The following is a 19,244-nucleotide window of genomic DNA, read 5'->3' as shown; positions in this document are numbered from 1 at the left end:
AGGGTTTGGTGTCAGTGTTGCTCGTGCCAGTTCTCTGCTGTTCATTTGTGTTTCTTTGGTGGTGAGAGAGGTTGGGGTTGGCCTAGGGTGTGGTTGGCTGTGGTGATCTTTGTTTTCGTGTGTGAGTGGGAGGTGTGTGTGTGTTTTGTTTTTGTTTTTTTATATTTTTTTTAATTAAAGTTTATCATACCAACACAATACAATAATACAAACAAACAAGAAAAACAGAAAAAATAAAGAAAAAAAACATGTATAATTTCCGTGCCTTATTTTCTTATAACTTACTTCCCCGACTTCCCCATACCTCCCCTCTCTGTATTCCAATTTCTATTTTATTGCTTCAGCAAATCCTTACGTGTGTGTGTTTTGGATCAGGTTAGCCATATTGATTTGTACGCTGTTGGTGGGTTATTGTCATTGTCTTGTTGGGCTGTGTATGTGATAAAGGGGGGCCATACCGGGGTAAAGGCTTCTTCAGTCTTCTTCTGTTTGTCCCCGTGTCAGTTTCAGTTTATTGGTTAATTTTTCTAGTAGGGCTGTTTCCCCTACTATTTGGTACCATTGGTCCATGCTTATTAATTACTGATTTCTAACACACATACACACACAAACTTAAGAACTTAAAACTCAATATAACCTACACAGAATAAAGTACAAAAATTAAACAGTAAACCAACTTCAGCCGTACACACACATGGCTGGGAAACACACTAGAGAAAAAGGCAACCAGCTAAAAGATAATACTGTAGGGAGCTTGCCTAAAATCCAAAGGGATGGAATTCTAAGAACTGGTGCAGCAGTGCTAGAGGCCTTGCTCCTGGTGGTCATGGAGAAGACCTCGGGAATGTATGGCCAATAGTCCCTCTGCCGAAGACGGCAGTGACAAGGAAGCAACTTACAGAGCAAGGTGCTTTGCTTTGGCCCTGTCCACCCCTGAAATGCAGCCCCTGGAAAGGTTGCCTTATATCCTGTGTCCTGCCATGGCCAGCCAGGTGTGTGTGCATTGTGTTAAGTTGTGGGTGACCATATCAGACAACACAGTGATTCTCCAATCAGCTCTTGTTTATTCACAGGCCAGAACAGAACTGAACTGAAGGGTTCAGCCAGCCTGCTTATATAGAGCTCCACTACAATGCAACTGTAACACTTTCTGTAACTATCCAATCACTGAACGTCACTTTCAATCCCTTTTTTGCATATGTGGACCTGAGTGAAAACTATCTACAGTATCCCCCTGCTGGCCCAGGGTGAGAACTTCAGTACATAACAGATTGTATTCCAGAGGGAGGCGGTGGAATATCTCTTACAACAAGTTTCCTTGCTATCAGTCCTATATTTACAAAGTAGACCATAAAGTGTTGGTAAAATATGGCCTAGCTGCTTCAATGCAACTGAAATTTAAAAAATTAAGGTCTTATATATATATATAAAATAAATGTCCATAACTGCATATATAAACCACATGTCTGAAACCCCACAGAAAAAGTCCTGAAACCGTTTTGTCACTCCCAAATTGACCTCAAATATTTCTCTGCAAGGTCGAAGGAAACTGGAAAAGCTTCCCCATTGTCTTTTTGTTCACAAATCCTGTCTTAAACCTATGTCAGTGTATGAATAGGGTGAGCCTGTGACCTGGCTCAGGAGCTAATTATTTATCATTACAAAAGACTGGCCAGGCTCCCCAGGTAATCCAGTCAAGTGACCATTAACAGGTAACCTGCCAGACAGGAGATAAACAACATACTCAGATTTCTGTTGTAGACCGCCCTTTCTGTGATGTAGGTATGATGTATCTGGGGGGTGGTCTTGAGCTACACCCCTTCTGTGATGTATGTATGATGTTTCTGGGGGTGGTCTTGGACTATATAAGGGCGGGCACACCTTTGTTCTGGGTCCTCCTCCTTTCTCCTGCATGTGAGGGGAGCACCCTGTTGCAACAGTTCAATAATGATCAAGCTTACAAGCTGCTTTGCTTTTCCATATTCTCTGGTTGGCCTCTGTTATTTTCTCCGACCGATGGAGAACCTACAAAGGACTCTATAAGGGCTCTTGTGTCCCCCATAAGGGAAGAAGGTCAGATTTTTGTTTATTACACAACACAGCTCCCTTGAAAGCACAGCTATTGACATGCCACTCCTAGATCTTCTGCTGTCGGATTCCCTGTACCTGAACATATACATCTGCTTTCAGTCCTGAACAACCAGTCACCTTACTGTGAGCACTAGAATAACAAAAGTGCCAGTTCAACTACCAGAAATATATTGTCAGCAAGACTTTTGTGAAAGAAGAATGACTACATGGCGAAAAGGAAGCAACCAGATTCCCCTGCTCACCTTCGACCTCAACGTGGAATGTTAACTTGTCGTCCTTTGTTTCACAGGTGTAAATCCCTTCATCTTCTTTCACTGCATTGTGGACAATGAGCTTTCTGTTAACTCCCTGAGAGGTAAATGTCACTCTCTGGTCCAGCCTGATAGGTTTTTTACCCTTCTTCCATATGACGGGCTCGTTCTCTGATGAGACCTCGCACACCAGCTCAAATTTCTCTGAGAGCTTGACCTTGATTCCGGGGGTTGATTCATTGACGAACTTTGCCACTTCGTCTAGAAAAGTAAGTTGAGGTGCAAAACAGAGTTGGCAGCAAAGGGCGCAGATGGATTGAGTATACAACTGAAACAACATTTTGCATGAACTGGGAAAGCAGGCGATTTTTTCCAAATCTGAAGCAGAGGGAGGTTTTATTTCATTTTTTAAAAAAAGTTGGACTTTGAGATTTGCATTGTAGATTTGCAACGCTGACATTGTAATAAAGGCATTAGAGCTTTCATGGGGTGAGGGGGAGAACATGAGGAACGAACTCAAAGAAATTCCACAGCAGCAGCAATGTAAAGGGGAGAAAGAGACTTGCCAGGAGACATTTTGCTGCTGAAGACATTTTAACACCTGAGGCAAAAGTCAAGATGGTGCCCACTCCCATTCCATGCATAGAAGTTATACATACAGTGGTGCCCCGCAAGACGGAAAACCCGCTAGACGAAAGGGTTTTCCGTTTTGGAGGCGCTTCGCAAAACGAATTTCCCTATGGGCTTGCTTTGCAAGACGAAATGTCTTGCGAGTTCTTGCGGGTTTTTTCCCCTTTCCCCCCCTTTTCCTAAGCCGCTAAGCCGCTTATCAGCTGATCCGCTATAAACCGCTAAGCCGCTAATAGCGCTAATCCGCTAAGCTGTCAATGGGCTTGCTTCGCAAGACGAAAAAACCGCTAGACGAAGAGAATCGCGGAACGGATTAATTTCGTCTTGCGAGGCACCACTGTAATCTTATTATTCAATGGTTTGAAAAGGGCTGAGAGAACAAGTCTTCACTGGTGATATATATATATATATAATATATATATATATATATATATATATACACACACACACACACACACACACACACACATTGGCTTGTTTAAATATTTTGTTGTTATTCTATAATATTTAAACATCCCATTTATTATTATTATTATTATTATTATTATTGTCTATACTTCTCTTCATCCAAGCATCACAAGGTGATTTACAATATAAAAACACAAAAATGCTACCATAGTAACAAACAAAAACAATAACCCTCCCCTGCCACACACACAGTTTTTGCAGTTGTCGTTACTCAGATTATGCTTTATATCCCCCCCCCCATGTTTAATTTTACAGAGTATTTTGAATTGATATATAATTGTGATGGATTAACTCTGAGTAAAACTTAGTTGACTACCACCTACTGTTTATATTAGACCACTGCAGGCGGCCTAAGGCTGAAAGGCATTTGGTTTATTGGCTATTCAAAGGCCTTGTAGATTTTAATTTGGTCATATTTGTGATACAGTTTTATAAAACATTTTATACGGTGTTTTGGAAGTTCAGATTCCAATATTGTTTGCAGCTATTTATTCAGTCAGCCATTTGTACTTAGGCCTTCTTGGTGGCTACATCCTGATTATAAATAAATTAAATAAATAAATTTTTATTTATACCCCGCCCTTCCTGGTTCAGGGCGGCTAACAACAAATTTAAAACAATTAATGCAACAAAAAAACCAGCATCAAATACAGTATAAAACATGAATAACAATAAATTCAGAATTAAAAAAATCAATTTAGGGGGGAAAGCCATCCAATAAACGTTATATGATTTAGCTGGCTAAATTAGTCCTATTTGGGCGAGCGAGGAGACCAGGGGAGAATTAGCTGTGGGGTCCCAGAGCGGGTAATCTTTATAAAAAGGGGAATGAGGGAAGGAAGGGGAATAAAAGATCAGGCTAAGTTCAAATTGAAAGTCAGGCAGAATAGCTCTGTCTTACAGGCCCTGAGGAAGGAGGTTAAATCCTGCAGGGCCCTGGTCTCATGGGGCAGAGCATTCCACCAGGTCGGAGCCACCACTGAGAAGGCCCTGGCCCTGGTGGAGGATAATCTGACTTCCTTAGGGCCCGGGACCTCTAAACTATAATTATTCATGGACCTTAAGGTCCTCTGTGGGGCATACCAGGAGAGGCGGTCCCGTAAATACGAGTGTCCTAAGCCACAAAGGAATGGAATGGAATTGCCTCCCCAGTGCAGCTTGCCTGGTGCTTGCATTAAGATCTTTTTGGTCCCAAGTGAGGACCCCTGTATTCTTTCAATGTGCTAGCGAGAACAACTGAACCTCCACTTTCTCACACATTTAGGTGGTTAAGGCAGCTTGCAAGCTCTGAAACACAGCTCTTTGCTTCTGGATTCCCCCCCCCCCCCAGCAAATAAAAGAAATCCTAAGAAATATGCATATAAAAATACCTTTCAAACTTATCTTGGCAGTGCTTTCAAGATTATTGGCGACAAATTTCACCTCTGCTTCTTTGAAAACACTTGTGACCCTTTTGACGGTGAGGCTGTGCGACGTTTTGGTTCTTGTAATGATGTACTTATCGCTGTTCTGCACGATGTTGCCATTAACATACCACGAGCCGGAACAGGTATTAGTGAGCTCAACAGTGAAGATTGCATCCCTGCCTGGCGCTACTTCTACATTTCTCAGATGGCTTCTCACAGCCAGGACTGGTTCTGTGGAACAGAAGACGAAAATGCAGTTGAAATGACCAACTATTAGACAACGAAGGTAATGCAACTCAGAAAACACGTCATCCTTAGGTAGATTGCTACTGTATTGAGATTACAGTATTTTTTGCTCTATAAGGTTCACTTTTTCCCTCCTAAAAAGTAAGGGGAAGCAAGAGGGATTGCTGCTTTCACTGTGCAGTGATCCCTCTTGCTGTTCTGGCTTCTGAGATTCAGAATATTTTTTTTCTTGTTTTCCTCCTCCAAAAACTAGGTGTGTGTGATGGCCTGGGAATCTGATTCAGAGGCTGAATCGGAGGAATCCCAGCCTGCACAGGAGTCCCCGCCTCCAGGGCTGGCTGAGCCGGGGCAGGGCCTTGCATCTGAAGCGCCTGCACCTGTGCCGGATCCTCAGGAGCAGGCACCAGGTGAATCCACTCTGGCTCCAGAGGTGATGGAAGACCCATTGTCTACAGGTGCACCTCTCTCAGCCCTGTCAGGGGAAGGTGATCTCCCCCTGGGTCCAGTAACCCTCCAGCCTCTCCTGAGCTGCAAAGGCTCAGGGCAGAGAGGCGGAGGGAACTGGCTTCTCCCAGGAGGAGTGCTCGCCTTAAGGCAGTGGCGTAGCGTGGGGGTGCAGGGGGGCCGGCCGCACCGGGCGCAACATCTGAGGGGGGGGGCGCTCGCCGCCTCCGGAGTCGCCGAAGAGCCTCGGGTGCAGGCTGTAGCAGAGCCCCATGTCTCACGGAACCAACGAGCTGTGCGCGCGTCCGGGCTGAAGGCGTCCAGCAGGCAGTGGCTCTCAGCACTCGCCGCGGAGGGTGTGCCAGGCAGTGCCTCCTCACAGCCCTGCCGCCGCTGCTGCTGCTGCAGCTGCTAGGCCATGTTGCATTTTCCTCGCCTCTCTGCCCTCCTCCTCCAGGCAAGCGGCGTCGTTTGGGCGCCAGCGCCAGCAGCAACTCGCCTCAGATCACCTGACACGGACCCGCCACCGCCGCTGTGGCTACCTTACTGTAAATACCCCAGCCCAGGCAGCAGCAAGAAGAAGCTGTCAGCGGCGGCAGGTTAGGGGCGCAAATTACTTGCCTTGCCCCGGGTTAGGGGGCGCAAATTACTTGCCTTGCCCCGGGTGCTGACAACCCACGCTACGCTGCTGCCTTAAGGCCAGGAGAGGCGAGTCACCTGGGGGCCGGGACCGCCCCTGGCCTCAGAGAAGATAAAGGCCAGTCAGCCCGGTCCCAGGTTGCAGGAGCAACATTGTTGAAGACCTGTTTCGGCCAGCACCCAGACCTGTTCTTCCAGAGTTCCCGTCCTTGCCAGGCTCCTCGCTTTGGATCCCGCTTCACCCTTGGAGGACAGTCTACAGACCCTCGACCCAGGCCCCTGACCACGCCTCACAGTAACCTCCCCCCGGGACCAGCACAGTGTGTTTTGTGGTCTGGTGCATCTTATAGAGCGAAAAATACGGTACATTTGTGAGATAACCAGTCTCATATAATCAACATGCTTAAGTATGCATGAAGAGGTTAATGCCATAGAGTAAGCTGTCCTGCCAGGCTTAGCTAGGTCACTTCCCCTCACCTTGGAAGGAAGGTAATCAATTCTATTGTTGTACATCAGCCTACATGAGAAGCTCATCTTGAGTTCCTGCAGAAATAATTTAGGAACTTTCACCACTGTAACTAAGCCAAGTTTTACTGCCTGTGTTTTCTGACTGATGTATGAAAAAGCACATGAACCTGACCTTTGAAGAGTTTGTAAGTAAACCATTTTTTAACTTACCAAATGTGTGGTCTTTTTCTATGCTGGGAAACAGGGGAACTTTGGTAGGAACTTAGAAGGGCATATTTTAAAGGTCTGCCAACCTGTATTTCCATGCTTTACTTTGCTGAATATTTCTGGTTTTAAATCTCTGCTGGGGTTCTCTCCCTTAACCCTACAGGGTAAGGTATTCCCCCTTCATGGGCTTCAGGGCCAACATAAAACTGGATGACCAGAGAAATTATTATTGGCTCACATTTTTTGAGCCGAGAACTGTCTTGCAAAAATAGGAGAAATGCAAACTCTAAAGAATAATTATATTTCAATCCACCCTTTAGCCCAGGAGGTGAGAAGCAGGATTCACAAAAAATAAATTCCTCCATCGTTCCTACCCTCCACAATACTCTCAATCTAACTTGTTCTTCCTCAGTGGCTCTTAGCCTAACCAACTTCTCAGAGATCCTGCGAGACCAGCCTGAGGAGGTTAATCCTAAATCATATCAGAACCTTACTAAATCATACCAAGAACCTTGAATAAGTTATTGCTGAATATTAGGTTCACCTCTGAATAGTCTGTGGGATGTGAAACACAAGAGCAGTCAAGTACAACATCCTAGAGTGAACATGTTTACACATGGGGAGGAATGTTTGTCCAGCCAGCAGGTAAACTTCCTGTTTCCTTCTGGGCTGGGACAGACTTATTCTTCATGTGACTAGAGGTGGGCGTGGCCTCACCTGTGCAGGTAACGACAAAAGCACAGGGCAGGGCAGCCATCTCTCTCTCTCTGACTACATTCATCAAAGAAGCAACATCTGCTTGGCCAAAGATGCTCTCTTGGCCTCCAGCCAAGAGAGGACAAAGGGACTGTCTCCTTATGAGATAGTTTCCAGGTGTATGTTACTTTCCTAAGCTAAGTCTGCCTTCTGGGATCCGATTGTGAACAGAATGTGAGTAAACTCTTTTTATACTTTTATAGAAGATTGTGTCATATCTTATCTTTTATGAGGAAATAAGGGGAAAATACCAGAGCAGTTATTATAGAGGCTTTAGCAAGCCTGAGCAAACACATCCGCTGTGAGTTTAAAAAGGGGACTGTTACTCTGCTAAATTGTAAACTTGTTTACAAAAGTTGGAAAGGCTATAATCAAACAACATATATCCTCTCCTGCATCCCTGAACATTCCCACATAGTCAACCCAACACAGCAATCACTTTTGATGCTCTAAAGCTCACATCCAGCTCACTAGCTTCCAATAGTTTCTTCATTTCATGAAATGTAGCAGCTCTATGCACCCAACCTCAAGGACTGCAAACACCTCCTCTTTTCATACTCACCAAGGTGCAAGGTTCCTGGGAAGTCAAGGTAGCCGCTCTGGCCATAGTTGTTGACTGCAGACACTCGGAATTGGTAGTCAGCGTCTTCAGCAAGGTTGCTCACAGTGAACTCGGTTTCAGGAACGGGGGATTCATGGCATCTCAGCCAAGTGAATCCAGTCAGTTTCTTACGCTCCACTACATATCCATCGATAGGGATGGGGCGCTCCATCTTAGGCGGGGACCAGGATAGCATCACTGAGGTTTCTGTTTTATTTTTCACCACTGGGTCAACTGGCGGATGCGATGGAGGCTTCTTTGGAGCTGGGTAGTATGAAAAAAGAGGGGGAAATAAGTTGATCTGTTTGAAAAGCCATGATAATAATAATAATAATAATAATAATAATAATAATAATAATAATAATAATAAATTATTTGTACTCCCACATTGTTGTGCACATCATTTGGTTGGAAAAGTGCGCTACAAAATTCAGAGATGTGAATTCCAAAGAAGAGCTGCGTTTTGGTTCAAGAAGTTTCAAGAAGTATGAATTTGGGATGTTCATATTAGAAAGTGAAATGAATCAAAATTCTCTCCCATTTCTAGCCCCTGTCAGCATGGCCAGTGATCAGGAATGAGTTATAGTCCACAGCACTTGGAATAATAGAATAATAATAATAATTTATTATTTGTACCCCGCCCATCTGGCTGGGTTTCCCCAGCCACTATGGGTGGCTTCCAACAAAGATTAAAAATGCATTAAAATGTCACACATTAAAAACTTCCCTGAACAGGGCTGCCTTTAGATGTCTTCTAAATGTCAGGTAGTTGTTTATCTCTTTGACATCTGATGGGAGGGCGTTCCACAGGGCGGGCGCCACTACCGAGAAGGCCCTCTGCCTGGTTCCCTGTAACCTCACTTCTTGCAGTGAGGGAACCACCAGAAGGCCCTTGGATCTCAGTGTCCGGGCAGAACGATGGGGGTGGAGACACTCCTTCAGATATACTGGGCCGAGGCCGTTTAGGGCTTTAAAGGTCAACGCCAACACTTTGAATTGTGCTCGGAAACGCACTGGGAGCCAATGCAGATCTTTCAAGACCAGATCATTTAGGGATACACACACATCAATGCCAGAGGCAACAAGCTAAAAGTCATGCTGCACCAGACATCAATCCTTGTCTCCAGCTACCACAAAATTCCACAGCCTTCTTCACCCTTGCTTCAGGGAAGACCAGCCCTACAATACATTGCAGCTATTTTAATACATCCAAATTTAAGTTTGCTCCCTTTTAGCCTAAGAGTTCATCCAGACTTCCACTTTTCCAGCCGCTTCCCCCCCAGGAAACCCAATCTTTACTGCTGAATCAGTTTTGAGTTCCATGCTCTCAGCAGGTTGCCCCAAAATGTGTGAGATTGTAGAGGTCATTTCTGGGCTCCACAAAATTGCACAGGTCATGAGGAACAAGGGCTGGGAAGACAAGCGTCCCAGTTTCCCAAGTCAACACGTTGGAGGGTCTGCCTGTCACCAGCCTGTCTGCTGCCATCCCTGTTGTCTAATACGGTGATTGCAGAGTACAGCACAGTTCACTTTTCGGCGAGAAAGGTCCTTCTTGCAGATGCTGACAAAAAGCCAAATTACACTAAGCTCATTGTGTTCCACTGTGATTGACACAGCCATGCTAGCACATGGGATCCACAACCAAACGCCAGAGTCATGGCTGGTGAGTGGAGCAGTGGCTGCAAAAACGGCTCCAAGTTTTCTACCTAAATGCAGGGCCGGATTTAGGTTTGATGAGGCCCTAAGCTACTGAAGGTAAGGGGGCCCTTTCTATGTCCAGCTGTCCTTTGTCAACAACAAATTGTCGCTGTTTTTTTGTGTTGAATATATGCTATGTGATAATTTATGGTCCTAATAGGTATCTAAAGCCATTTGCACATGCAGAATGTAGGCACCCTATATATAGAAATGAGCAAACCAGTGATATTTTAGGGAGCAGGCTAGCAGGCGGGGCCCATGACTTACATCATAGGAGCCTACACAACACAAAACACTGTTGCTGTATGCAGGTTTTATTTTATTTGTTTTTTATCTTATATTTTGGAAATGTACATCCAGTTGTTTTTTCCTTTATTTTTTGGGGGGGCCCCAAGAGAGTGGAGCCCTAAGCTATAGCTTGTTTAGCTTATACAGTCATACCTCATGTTGAGTCCACTTCAGGTTGCATTTTTTTCGGGTTGCGGACTGCCGAAACCCAGAAGTACCGGAACGGTTACTTCCAGGTTTCAGCAGTCGCGCATGCGCAGAAGCACTAAATTGTGCTTTGCACATGCACAGAAGCACTGAATCGCAACCCGCACATGCACAGACGTGGGTTACGAACTCCGCGGGTTGCAAACGTGCATCCCGCACAGATCACGTTTGCAACCCAAGCGTCCACTGTACATAAATCCGGCACTGCCTAAATGTGACCAGCATGTTGAAATGGAACCACCAGGATTTTCCATGGAGCAAACAAGGTGCTTTTCTAATAGAGCCATTAGACTTTATAAGACACAGAATATAAATAGGGAACCTTCGCCTGATACACCCTCCTTCCTTAGCTATCTACATAAATATATATATCAGTGTCACAGGATATACTGTCATCCCCCCCTGAAGTTTAATGGGAAGGCCAAAGCTGCAAAGTGCCGGACTGTTTAGCATCCAGCTCAGGTTCAGTAGGTTGGCTACATACTGAAATCAGATATTAGGTACTGACCCTTGACTCATTAAGCTTAGTAACATTTAGTCAGATCCCCACCTCCTCTGAAAGAGCATTCTCAGGTGCAAGATCGTTTTGTTCAGCATGAGAGGGAAGCAACATGCAACTGTCGGGTCACTGTTGTCTAGGGTGTCAACAGCTTCTGGGTTTGCTTAGGAATCGCAGCAATTTGCATTTTTTTCAAAATCCTCATTAAAATTCAGCAGCAATTCATTGCAAATTTCTCATAAGAAATATTTGGAAGCAGTTCTGACTACTATGCATGTTTTGCAAGCAATTTCCCATAATGCATTTTTATATATTCTTTTCACAAATATATTAAACAGATGGAGAAGTGCTCCACCCTGCTGCTTCAAACAGCTGGCTGAAACTTTTATTATTCAGGAGATCTGCTTGTGTTCCAGTCCTCCACAAGAGGGCCAGCTTCTTCCCTTGAGAAGCCCTGGAACCTAAGACTTAAAGCTAACCATAGCCACTTTCCTCATCCTAAAGGTAAAGGTAAAGGGACCCCTGACCATTAGGTCCAGTCGTGGCCGACTCTGGGGTTGCGGCGCTCATCTCGCTTTATTGGCCGAGGGAGCCGGCATACAGCTTCCGGGTCATGTGGCCAGCATGGCTAAGCCGCTTCTGGCGAACCAAAGCAGCGCACGGAAACGCCGTTTACCTTCCCGCCAGAGCGGTACCTATTTATCTACTAGCACTTGATGTGCTTTCGAACTGCTAGGTTGGCAGGAGCTGGGACCGAGCAGCAGGAGCTCACCCCGTCGTGGGGATTTGAACCGCCGACCTTCTGATCGGCAAGTTCTAGGCTCTGTGGTTTAACCCACAGCGCCACCCGCATCCCACTTTCCTCATCCTAGTGCTGGCCTATACCATAAGCTGCAGAGCAACCATATCCTGTGGGTTTCACATAGAGGAAGAGAAAACAGCTCACCGGACACAGTAAACTGGGTGGATGTTCTGCACTCATCGGCCACAAACACAATCTCTGCTGAGTCCTCCATTTTACAATCTCGGATTATCATGCTGTACTCTTTGCCGGATGAAGTGATGGCAATTCTGCTGTTGGGCTTCAGTTCTTCCTTGTTCTTTAGCCACCGAAATTTCTGGCACTTGTTTTCCAGCTCCACGCAGAATATCGCCGTGTCATTTATGCTGACTGCGGTCTTCCTTGGCAGTTTCTTGATAATATTCCCTTTGGTGGGGTGGAGATTTTTAAAGAAATTATTTTTAATAATAGTAATAAAAAAAACATTAGCGGATCATTTAAATACAAGGACCTAAAAGATATAACATTGCTTAAATCACTTTCTCTAATTCGTAGAGATTTAAAACCCTGTGCACATAAATTACAGAGGTGAATCCTACATAACTATTTGTATTATTACTAGTGTAGTGGCAGAGGGAGATTTTGTGAGAAATGCAGGGAATAACCAAGACCACAATGACATGAGGATTTGCAATTTAAAATACAGGTGAAACTCGAAAAATTAGAATATGGTGGAAAAGTTCCTTTATTTCAGTAATTCAACTTAAAAGGTGAAACTAATATATGAGATTGACTCATGACATGCAAGAGAGGTATGCTTCTACTTCTCAGAGGTGGAATCTTGCTCGATTTGCAATCCTTGTTTTGCTGATTTTCTTGAATATTCTAATTTTCTGAGATTGTTCATTTGGGGTTTTCATAAGCTGTACACCATGATCAACGCAATGATAACACATCAAGGCTTGACATATCTCGCTTTGCATGTCAGGAGTCTATCGCATATATTAGTTTCACCTTTCAAGTTGAATTACGGAAATAAAGGAACTTTTGTACGATATTCTAATTTTTCGAGTTTCACCTGTATATGGAAAATGTTAATTGTGTATCCTATGTAGTTTATGTCAATAACGCCAATACTGTACACATATTTGTGTCTTTGTTTCATACATAGATGCATACACACACACGTCTATAGCTTTCACAAACACAGACTAGGTTCACGGTATCAAGTACTACTTCAAAGGTGGTTTGGAAAGCCTGGTCTTATTTCTAGTAATGGGTGAGATTCACCTGCCTCTGTGATGATTGAGCTTTCTTTACAAGTTCTTAAACTTTCTACACATCTAATCAGAAGCAAGTCCTACTGATTTCAATGGGGCTTACTCGCCAGGTAAGTGGATGTAGGATTGGCTTAGGTTTGATTTGCACTCAAATCACCCAGTTGTAAAGCTAGCCCATTGCATGGTGAGTTTCCTCCTCCCCCCAGTGGAAATAAAAACACATGACACAGATATTTAAGGTTAGTGGGCTAAATACGGCCACAACTTTATTGGTTACAGGTGATGAGCGGTATTGGCTTAGGTATTGGTCCTGGAGCCGCTGGAAGCAGCAAAGAGGGAGATCCCCTCGTTAAATGGACCATAAAGAAGGCTGATCGCCGAAGAATGGATGCTTTTGAATTATGGTGTTGGAGGAGACTCTTGAGAGTCCCATGGACTGCAAGAAGATCATACCTCTCCATTCTTAAGGAAATCAGCCCTGAGTGCTGACTGGAAGGACAGATCCTGAAGCTGAGGCTCCAAGACTTTGGCCACCTCATGAGAAGAGAAGACTCCCTGGAAAAGACCCTCATGTTGGGAAAGATGGAGGGCACAAGGAGAAGGGGAGGACAGAGGACGAGATGGTTGGACAGTGTTCTGGAAGCTACCAGCATGAGTTTGACCAAACTGCGGGAGGCAGTGGAAGACAGGAGTGCCTGGCGTGCTCTGGTCCATGGGATCACAAACAGTTGGACACAACTAAATGACTAAACAACAATGCCTCTTGCTTGTCAGGGTGCAGGACACGGAGAGACATCTCTCTCTGTGTGTAGAAAATAACCTACTGTACAAGAGTTAAATTTACATGTGTCTCTCTGCACACTTTTGCCTCTGGCCTCACCCACCACTGGTATGTGGCTCCTGGAAGGCTGCCTAGATCAGAATGTGGCCCTTGATGCAGAAAAGTTCCCCCACCTTCCTTTTTTAGAGGAAGGGGGGGGATGAAAATGAAATAAATTAATGAAGGTGTGTACTGTGGCTGTCTCTCACTCCAGAACCGAGCAAACTCTCTGTAAGCAACAGCTGGAAGAAGGAGCTGTTCCGTTCTTGCCGTACAGGCCAGTGCATAAAGCAGCCAGCCAACTCCACGTCTGTTACAGCAGAGAGAGGTAGCAGCTGCTTGCGAAAGTGGCCATGTTGTTCTTGTTCGCGAAGAAGTCTCTGGGGGTAGAAATGCAACGACCATCCTATCAGTTGCTTGCTAAGGCAAGCTGGGTGCGATACAGAAACTATGCAGGCAACTGTACACTGGATTACCCCTCTGCTCTTAATATACTCAGCAAATAGTGCAATCAATATCAAGGCTAGCATTACAAAAAATTGCTTTAGAAGACCCTGCCTGACCTTTGGCTGGAGCAAACAAGCCATTGGCATTAACTTGGGGCTTGCAGGACAGATTGTGTATTTCTGTCCAACGTTCCCCTGCCTCCCTTCCTTCCGCCATTTCCTCAGCTGCATCTTGCACCCAGGGTAGCCAACTTGTGGCCCTTCTGTTGCTGCTGGGCTCCAACTTCCATTGGAAGTCTGAATATCCAACAGTCAGAGGTGGTGGGAGCTGCAACCAAACAACATCTAGAAAGCCACAAGTTCTCCGTCCCTATCTAAGATGTGGTGTTCCCTACTGCATGCACAAGATGGAAGAAGGTCTCTGTTTAGAAGAGCCCACATCTCATGAAAGAGGGGGGTGCCCCTTCTAAGATCACGAGTAGGGAATCTGTAACTCTCTAGGTGCTGCTGGACTCCAGCTCCCACTGGCCCCCATGGGAACAGCCAACAGTCTGAGATGATGGGGGCTGTAATGCAGAAACATCTGGAGTGCCAAAAGCTAAGCACCCCACCCTACAGATTCAGGAGGTACAAAATGCAGTTTATCTGAAGGAGCGTCTCCACCTCCATCGTTCTACCCAGACACTGAGGTCCAGCGCCGAGGGCCTTCTGGCAGTTCCCTCACTGTGAGAAGCCAAGTTACAGGGAACCAGGCAGAGGGCCTTCTCGGTGGTGGCACCTGCCCTGTGGAACGCCCTCCCACCAGATGTCGAAGAGAACAACAACTACCAGACTTTTAGAAGACATCTGAAGGCAGCCCTCTTTAGGGAAGCTTTTAATGTTTGATGCATTACAGTATTTTAATATTTTGTTGGAAGCCGCCCAGAGTGGCTGGGGAAGCCCAGCCAGATGGGTGGGGTATAAATAATAAATTATTATTATTATTAAGAAGGTGCAGCAGGTATCCTAGAAGGCTTTGCAACTAGACTAGGCCCCACTCCCTTACACACCCTCATCAACACTCCCTGTGCTGGGCTCTAAAGATCATTTGAGAAAAGGCAGAGCAACAACACACATGTGTTTGTTAGTCTCCACCTGCAGTCATAGCTAGGGACATCTGAGAATTTCAAGGGGCATGGAAGGGGAAGCTGCCTGTGTTTCCACCTGGCCAATATGTCAAAATCCTGTTTGTTTGTTTGTTTGTTTGTTTGTTTGTTTGTTTCTTAGCAGTGGGTTAACAGTTGTGAAATGTTGGAAGAACTCCAAAGATCTATCATTAGAAGCATGGTGTAACAAAGTATTGGCAATCAATTATATCAGCAGAAAAACTAGTCAAATTCAGGCACAAATACAAAAGAGTCTCAAGGGCCATTTAGAGCTACCTTTGGCCCCCAGACTGGAGCACTCTCCACCCATTGTCTGCGGAAGCCAAACCAAGAGCTACCAGGCTCACCACTGCTGCCCTCCTAGTGCTCCACTAATGACCAGCTTTGTACCTCAGGAACTGGCTTTTATTGGTCCTGCTCAGCTGCTCGTGCAACAGTTTTACATAGAAGAGCCATAAATCCCTTCCTACGCCCCCACAGCATCCGCTTCGTATTCTCTCTCCAAGTGCAAGGCCTGGAAACATTTGTCTAGCCACTCCCAGCATGTAGGATGGTGGAAGTTTTCACATTTCAAAGAGGAGGAGGAGGCATGAGAAGCACTCAATGTGACAACATGGACTCTTGAGGGTGCGAAAGGAGAGATAGTGGAACAACACACTGCTAGTTTTGCCGATGCAAGTGGCCCAGAGCTTCCTCTTTCGGTGCGTGTATTCGGAACACCCGCCCACCTCTCCCTACTTTTAGAGCTTGTTGCGCTTGACCTTGCTATGCCGTCGTGTGGGAATTTTCCCCACTTGGCTGATTGGCTGTTGCCATTTGGGTTTCGCCTGCCGCATAGCAAATCATCACAACTTGTAAGGTTGCAGATAGGCTTGGAAGCCACAAGATTTACCCACCCGGGAAGAATTGCAGATGAAGTTGATGGACTATATGGAACTGGCGGAAATGACTGGCAGAATATGAGACCAGGGAGAAGAGTCGGTGGAAGAAGACTGGAAAAAGTTTAAAGACTACAGAAATACTGTAAAATTAATGAATGTTAGAAAAATGTTGGAATGAAGTTATATGGCATTAGCAGAAATGTTATAAGGAATTAAGTACAAATAGATTTTTAATGTATTAAAGGGAAAAAATAAGGTTAGAATAAGTTAAGATAAATTACAGGACAGAAAACAGAGGAAGATGGAAAGGAATTGCTGAAACAGTTAATTGAAGTGGAATACAAAAAGGGAGGTGTGAGGAGGTCGTTGAAACAAGTGAATGAAAGATAAGATATTGAAACTATTGGATGTGTTTTAAACTGTTGTTGTTTTGTTATGTTAATTCAATGTTTTAGTGTAATTGTTATGTAGTGTCTTTTTGTATTGTATGGTATTGTTTTGTTTAATTCTTTTGCTTTCTTCTGTAATCTTTAAACTGTTAATAAATATCTTTTTTTTTTAAAAAAAAAGGTTGCAGATAGTTCAGGTGACAGGGATGGGAGAACGCTGTCGCCACCCCTATGTGAAGTGTATTCCATTAAAGGAATCCAGGGACTCGATGGTTTGGTCAACCCCTGTGAGGGGGTTGTGCCCGTGCCGGAGTCCAGGGGGACATTTGGGTGATGGGGATAGCCTGTTCCCAGCTTTCTGCTTATCCAGGTGTTCACCCTTGGCTGACCTATGCTGGAATCCTGGGTCAGCGCTACCTGCAGGGCAGGTAGCTAGTCGAACCAGAGCCTATGCAACCAGTCACTTTCTGTAATCAATAAAGCTGTGGGCTAAATTTTGCCCAAAACCAAAACCAAAATTTGAGTCAAGTGTGAATTTATTTAGGGGGGAGGTTTCTGGGTCTGAACACGCAATGCAGGAATTTCAACACAAGGCTCCCCATTCAACCTGAAACCATACTGGACCCTGCTTAACTTTGCAAATGAGCTAGCCGCTTTATTGGTGCACCACTAGCTCCTTGTCACCACAGTTTTCGATTTTTGTCAAACCCAGCCTACCACTAAAAAGCAGTAAGGTTTCCATCTAAAAGCTCATTCAGACATGGGCATTCATGACTTGATAGCTCTTGATGGCTCTTATCTGAATGTGTGTGAATAGATTTCTCTGTAAAGTGTTGTGTCTGTGGGGATCGTAAAGGTTAAGGTAAACCTGACCATTAGGTCCAGTTGCAGACGACTCTGGGGTTGCGCGCTCATCTCACTCTATAGGCTGAGGGAGCTGGCGTTTGTCTGCAGACAGCTTCCGGATCATGTGGCCAGCATGACTAAGCCACTTCTGGTGAACCAGAGCAGCGCACGGAAACGCCATTTACCTTCCCGCCGGAGCGGTACCTATTTATCTACTTGCACTTTGAGGTGCTTTCGAACTGCTAGGTTGGCAGGAGCTGGGACTGAACAACGGGAGCTCACCCCGTCGTGGGGATTCGAACCACTGACCTTCTGATAGGCAAGCCCTAGGCTCTGTGGTTTAGACCACAGCGCCACCCGCGTCGTAGGGAATGTCAAATGTGATTGCAAACACTAGACTGGTTATGGCAGTGCACGATAGCAGAAACCAATATTCACTCTTAAAATGAAGGACCAGTTAGATAAATCATGGGAAATGAATTTGAATAAATTATCAGCAGCAAAACAATTATGAAAGGCAGGATGCCACAAGATAATAGTTTGGAATAGAATTGGGGGTTATTCTTTAGATTCTGGAATAAGACATACTGAAATAAGACAGAATAATATTATCTGAGCTGAACGCATTATGCTCATTCAGAGAGTGCAAGAGTGCTCAGAGCTATCTTAAAATTGGGGAATATATATTGAAGACTAGAAAAAGGGGTTAGCGCTTCATGACCAAATACAATGTGAAGGCAGAACATTACATGGCATGTGTGCTACAGCCCTCAAGGGCACTTGAAACAGGCAAATGTGCTTGGGGAGAGGGTGATTTCAGTGGAAAAAAGTCAGTGGGATGGGAGATTAACCCTTCCTCTGCTGCTGCTTCCTCTCTACAAGCTGCAGCTTCTCCTGCAAGATTCAGCATGTGTGAAATGAGATAAACATGTATTTCATACCTTGTAGCTGAGGAAGGCAGGGGAAGAGTTACCCACCACACAGAGAGACTTCTCTACCGCACTTTCTGTGGTGCAAGGCACACCCTCTCAAAACGTTTTGGTTTGAGAAAGCTTTCCCTGAGGTGTGACCAAGTCATTTTAATAAAATTTCAATTGTACAATTGTACCTGTAGGAATGGTTTAAATGTTTTTAGAATTTGTAGAAATGATTTTAATTGTTTTCAGAATTCACATTATTTGCAATGTGTGTGTATATATACTATGATGGCCGCAGGCTGTTTATGAATTTGTAAAATAAATAAATAAAAGTGTATTTGCCTATCAGAAGTGCTCCCTGGGGTTTTATTATGTATGTACATGTTATTGCATGTCTTCAACCTGCAGGATGCAATGTATTTGTAAGGCATGCTTCATACCCTCCAACATTTCTCCAAGGAAAATGGAGACATCCTAAGGAAAAGTGGGACATTCCAGAATCAAATCAGAAACTGGGGCGGCTTCTCTAAACCAGGGGTGTCCCTGGAAAACAGGGACACTTGGAGGGTCTGTTGCTTTTCCACATGGGCCTTCTTCACAAACATTTCTGACTCCTTATTGCCAACTTTTCTCTACTATGAATGTTCTTAGATGGTTTGTGGACCATCCTCCTTTGGGATGAAGGGCAGGATACAAATTTATACGAATCATGAATGAGTGCTGCCAGATTCACAACTTGCCTTAGAACAGGCATCCCCAACCTTCGGCCCTCCAGATGTTTTGGACTACAATTCCCATCATCCCTGACCACTGGTCCTGTTAGCTAGGGATCATGGGAGT

At 44.8% G+C, this 19,244-nt stretch overlaps 1 protein-coding gene across 50 annotated transcripts in view; it reads right to left on the bottom strand.

Moving 5' to 3' along the window:
• The window catches only part of OBSCN (obscurin, cytoskeletal calmodulin and titin-interacting RhoGEF), a 265,894-nt gene that overhangs the window by 217,605 nt on the left and 29,045 nt on the right, over positions 1–19,244 (bottom strand). For all 50 annotated transcript variants that reach the window (XM_083703814.1, XM_083703862.1, XM_083703817.1 and 47 more), the window contains exons 4-7: positions 11,846–12,106; positions 8,169–8,471; positions 4,811–5,077; positions 2,334–2,603 (exon numbers count right to left, since the gene is read on the bottom strand). In XM_083703814.1, coding sequence (XP_083559940.1) covers positions 2,334–2,603; positions 4,811–5,077; positions 8,169–8,471; positions 11,846–12,106 — 1,101 coding nt within the window. The remainder of the gene's footprint in view (positions 1–2,333; positions 2,604–4,810; positions 5,078–8,168; positions 8,472–11,845; positions 12,107–19,244) is intronic.

Source organism: Podarcis gaigeae (assembly GCF_964106915.1).
Source record: "Podarcis gaigeae genome assembly, chromosome: 12".
NCBI lineage: Eukaryota > Metazoa > Chordata > Lepidosauria > Squamata > Lacertidae > Podarcis > Podarcis gaigeae.
This window is presented reverse-complemented; position numbering and strand designations above follow the sequence as displayed.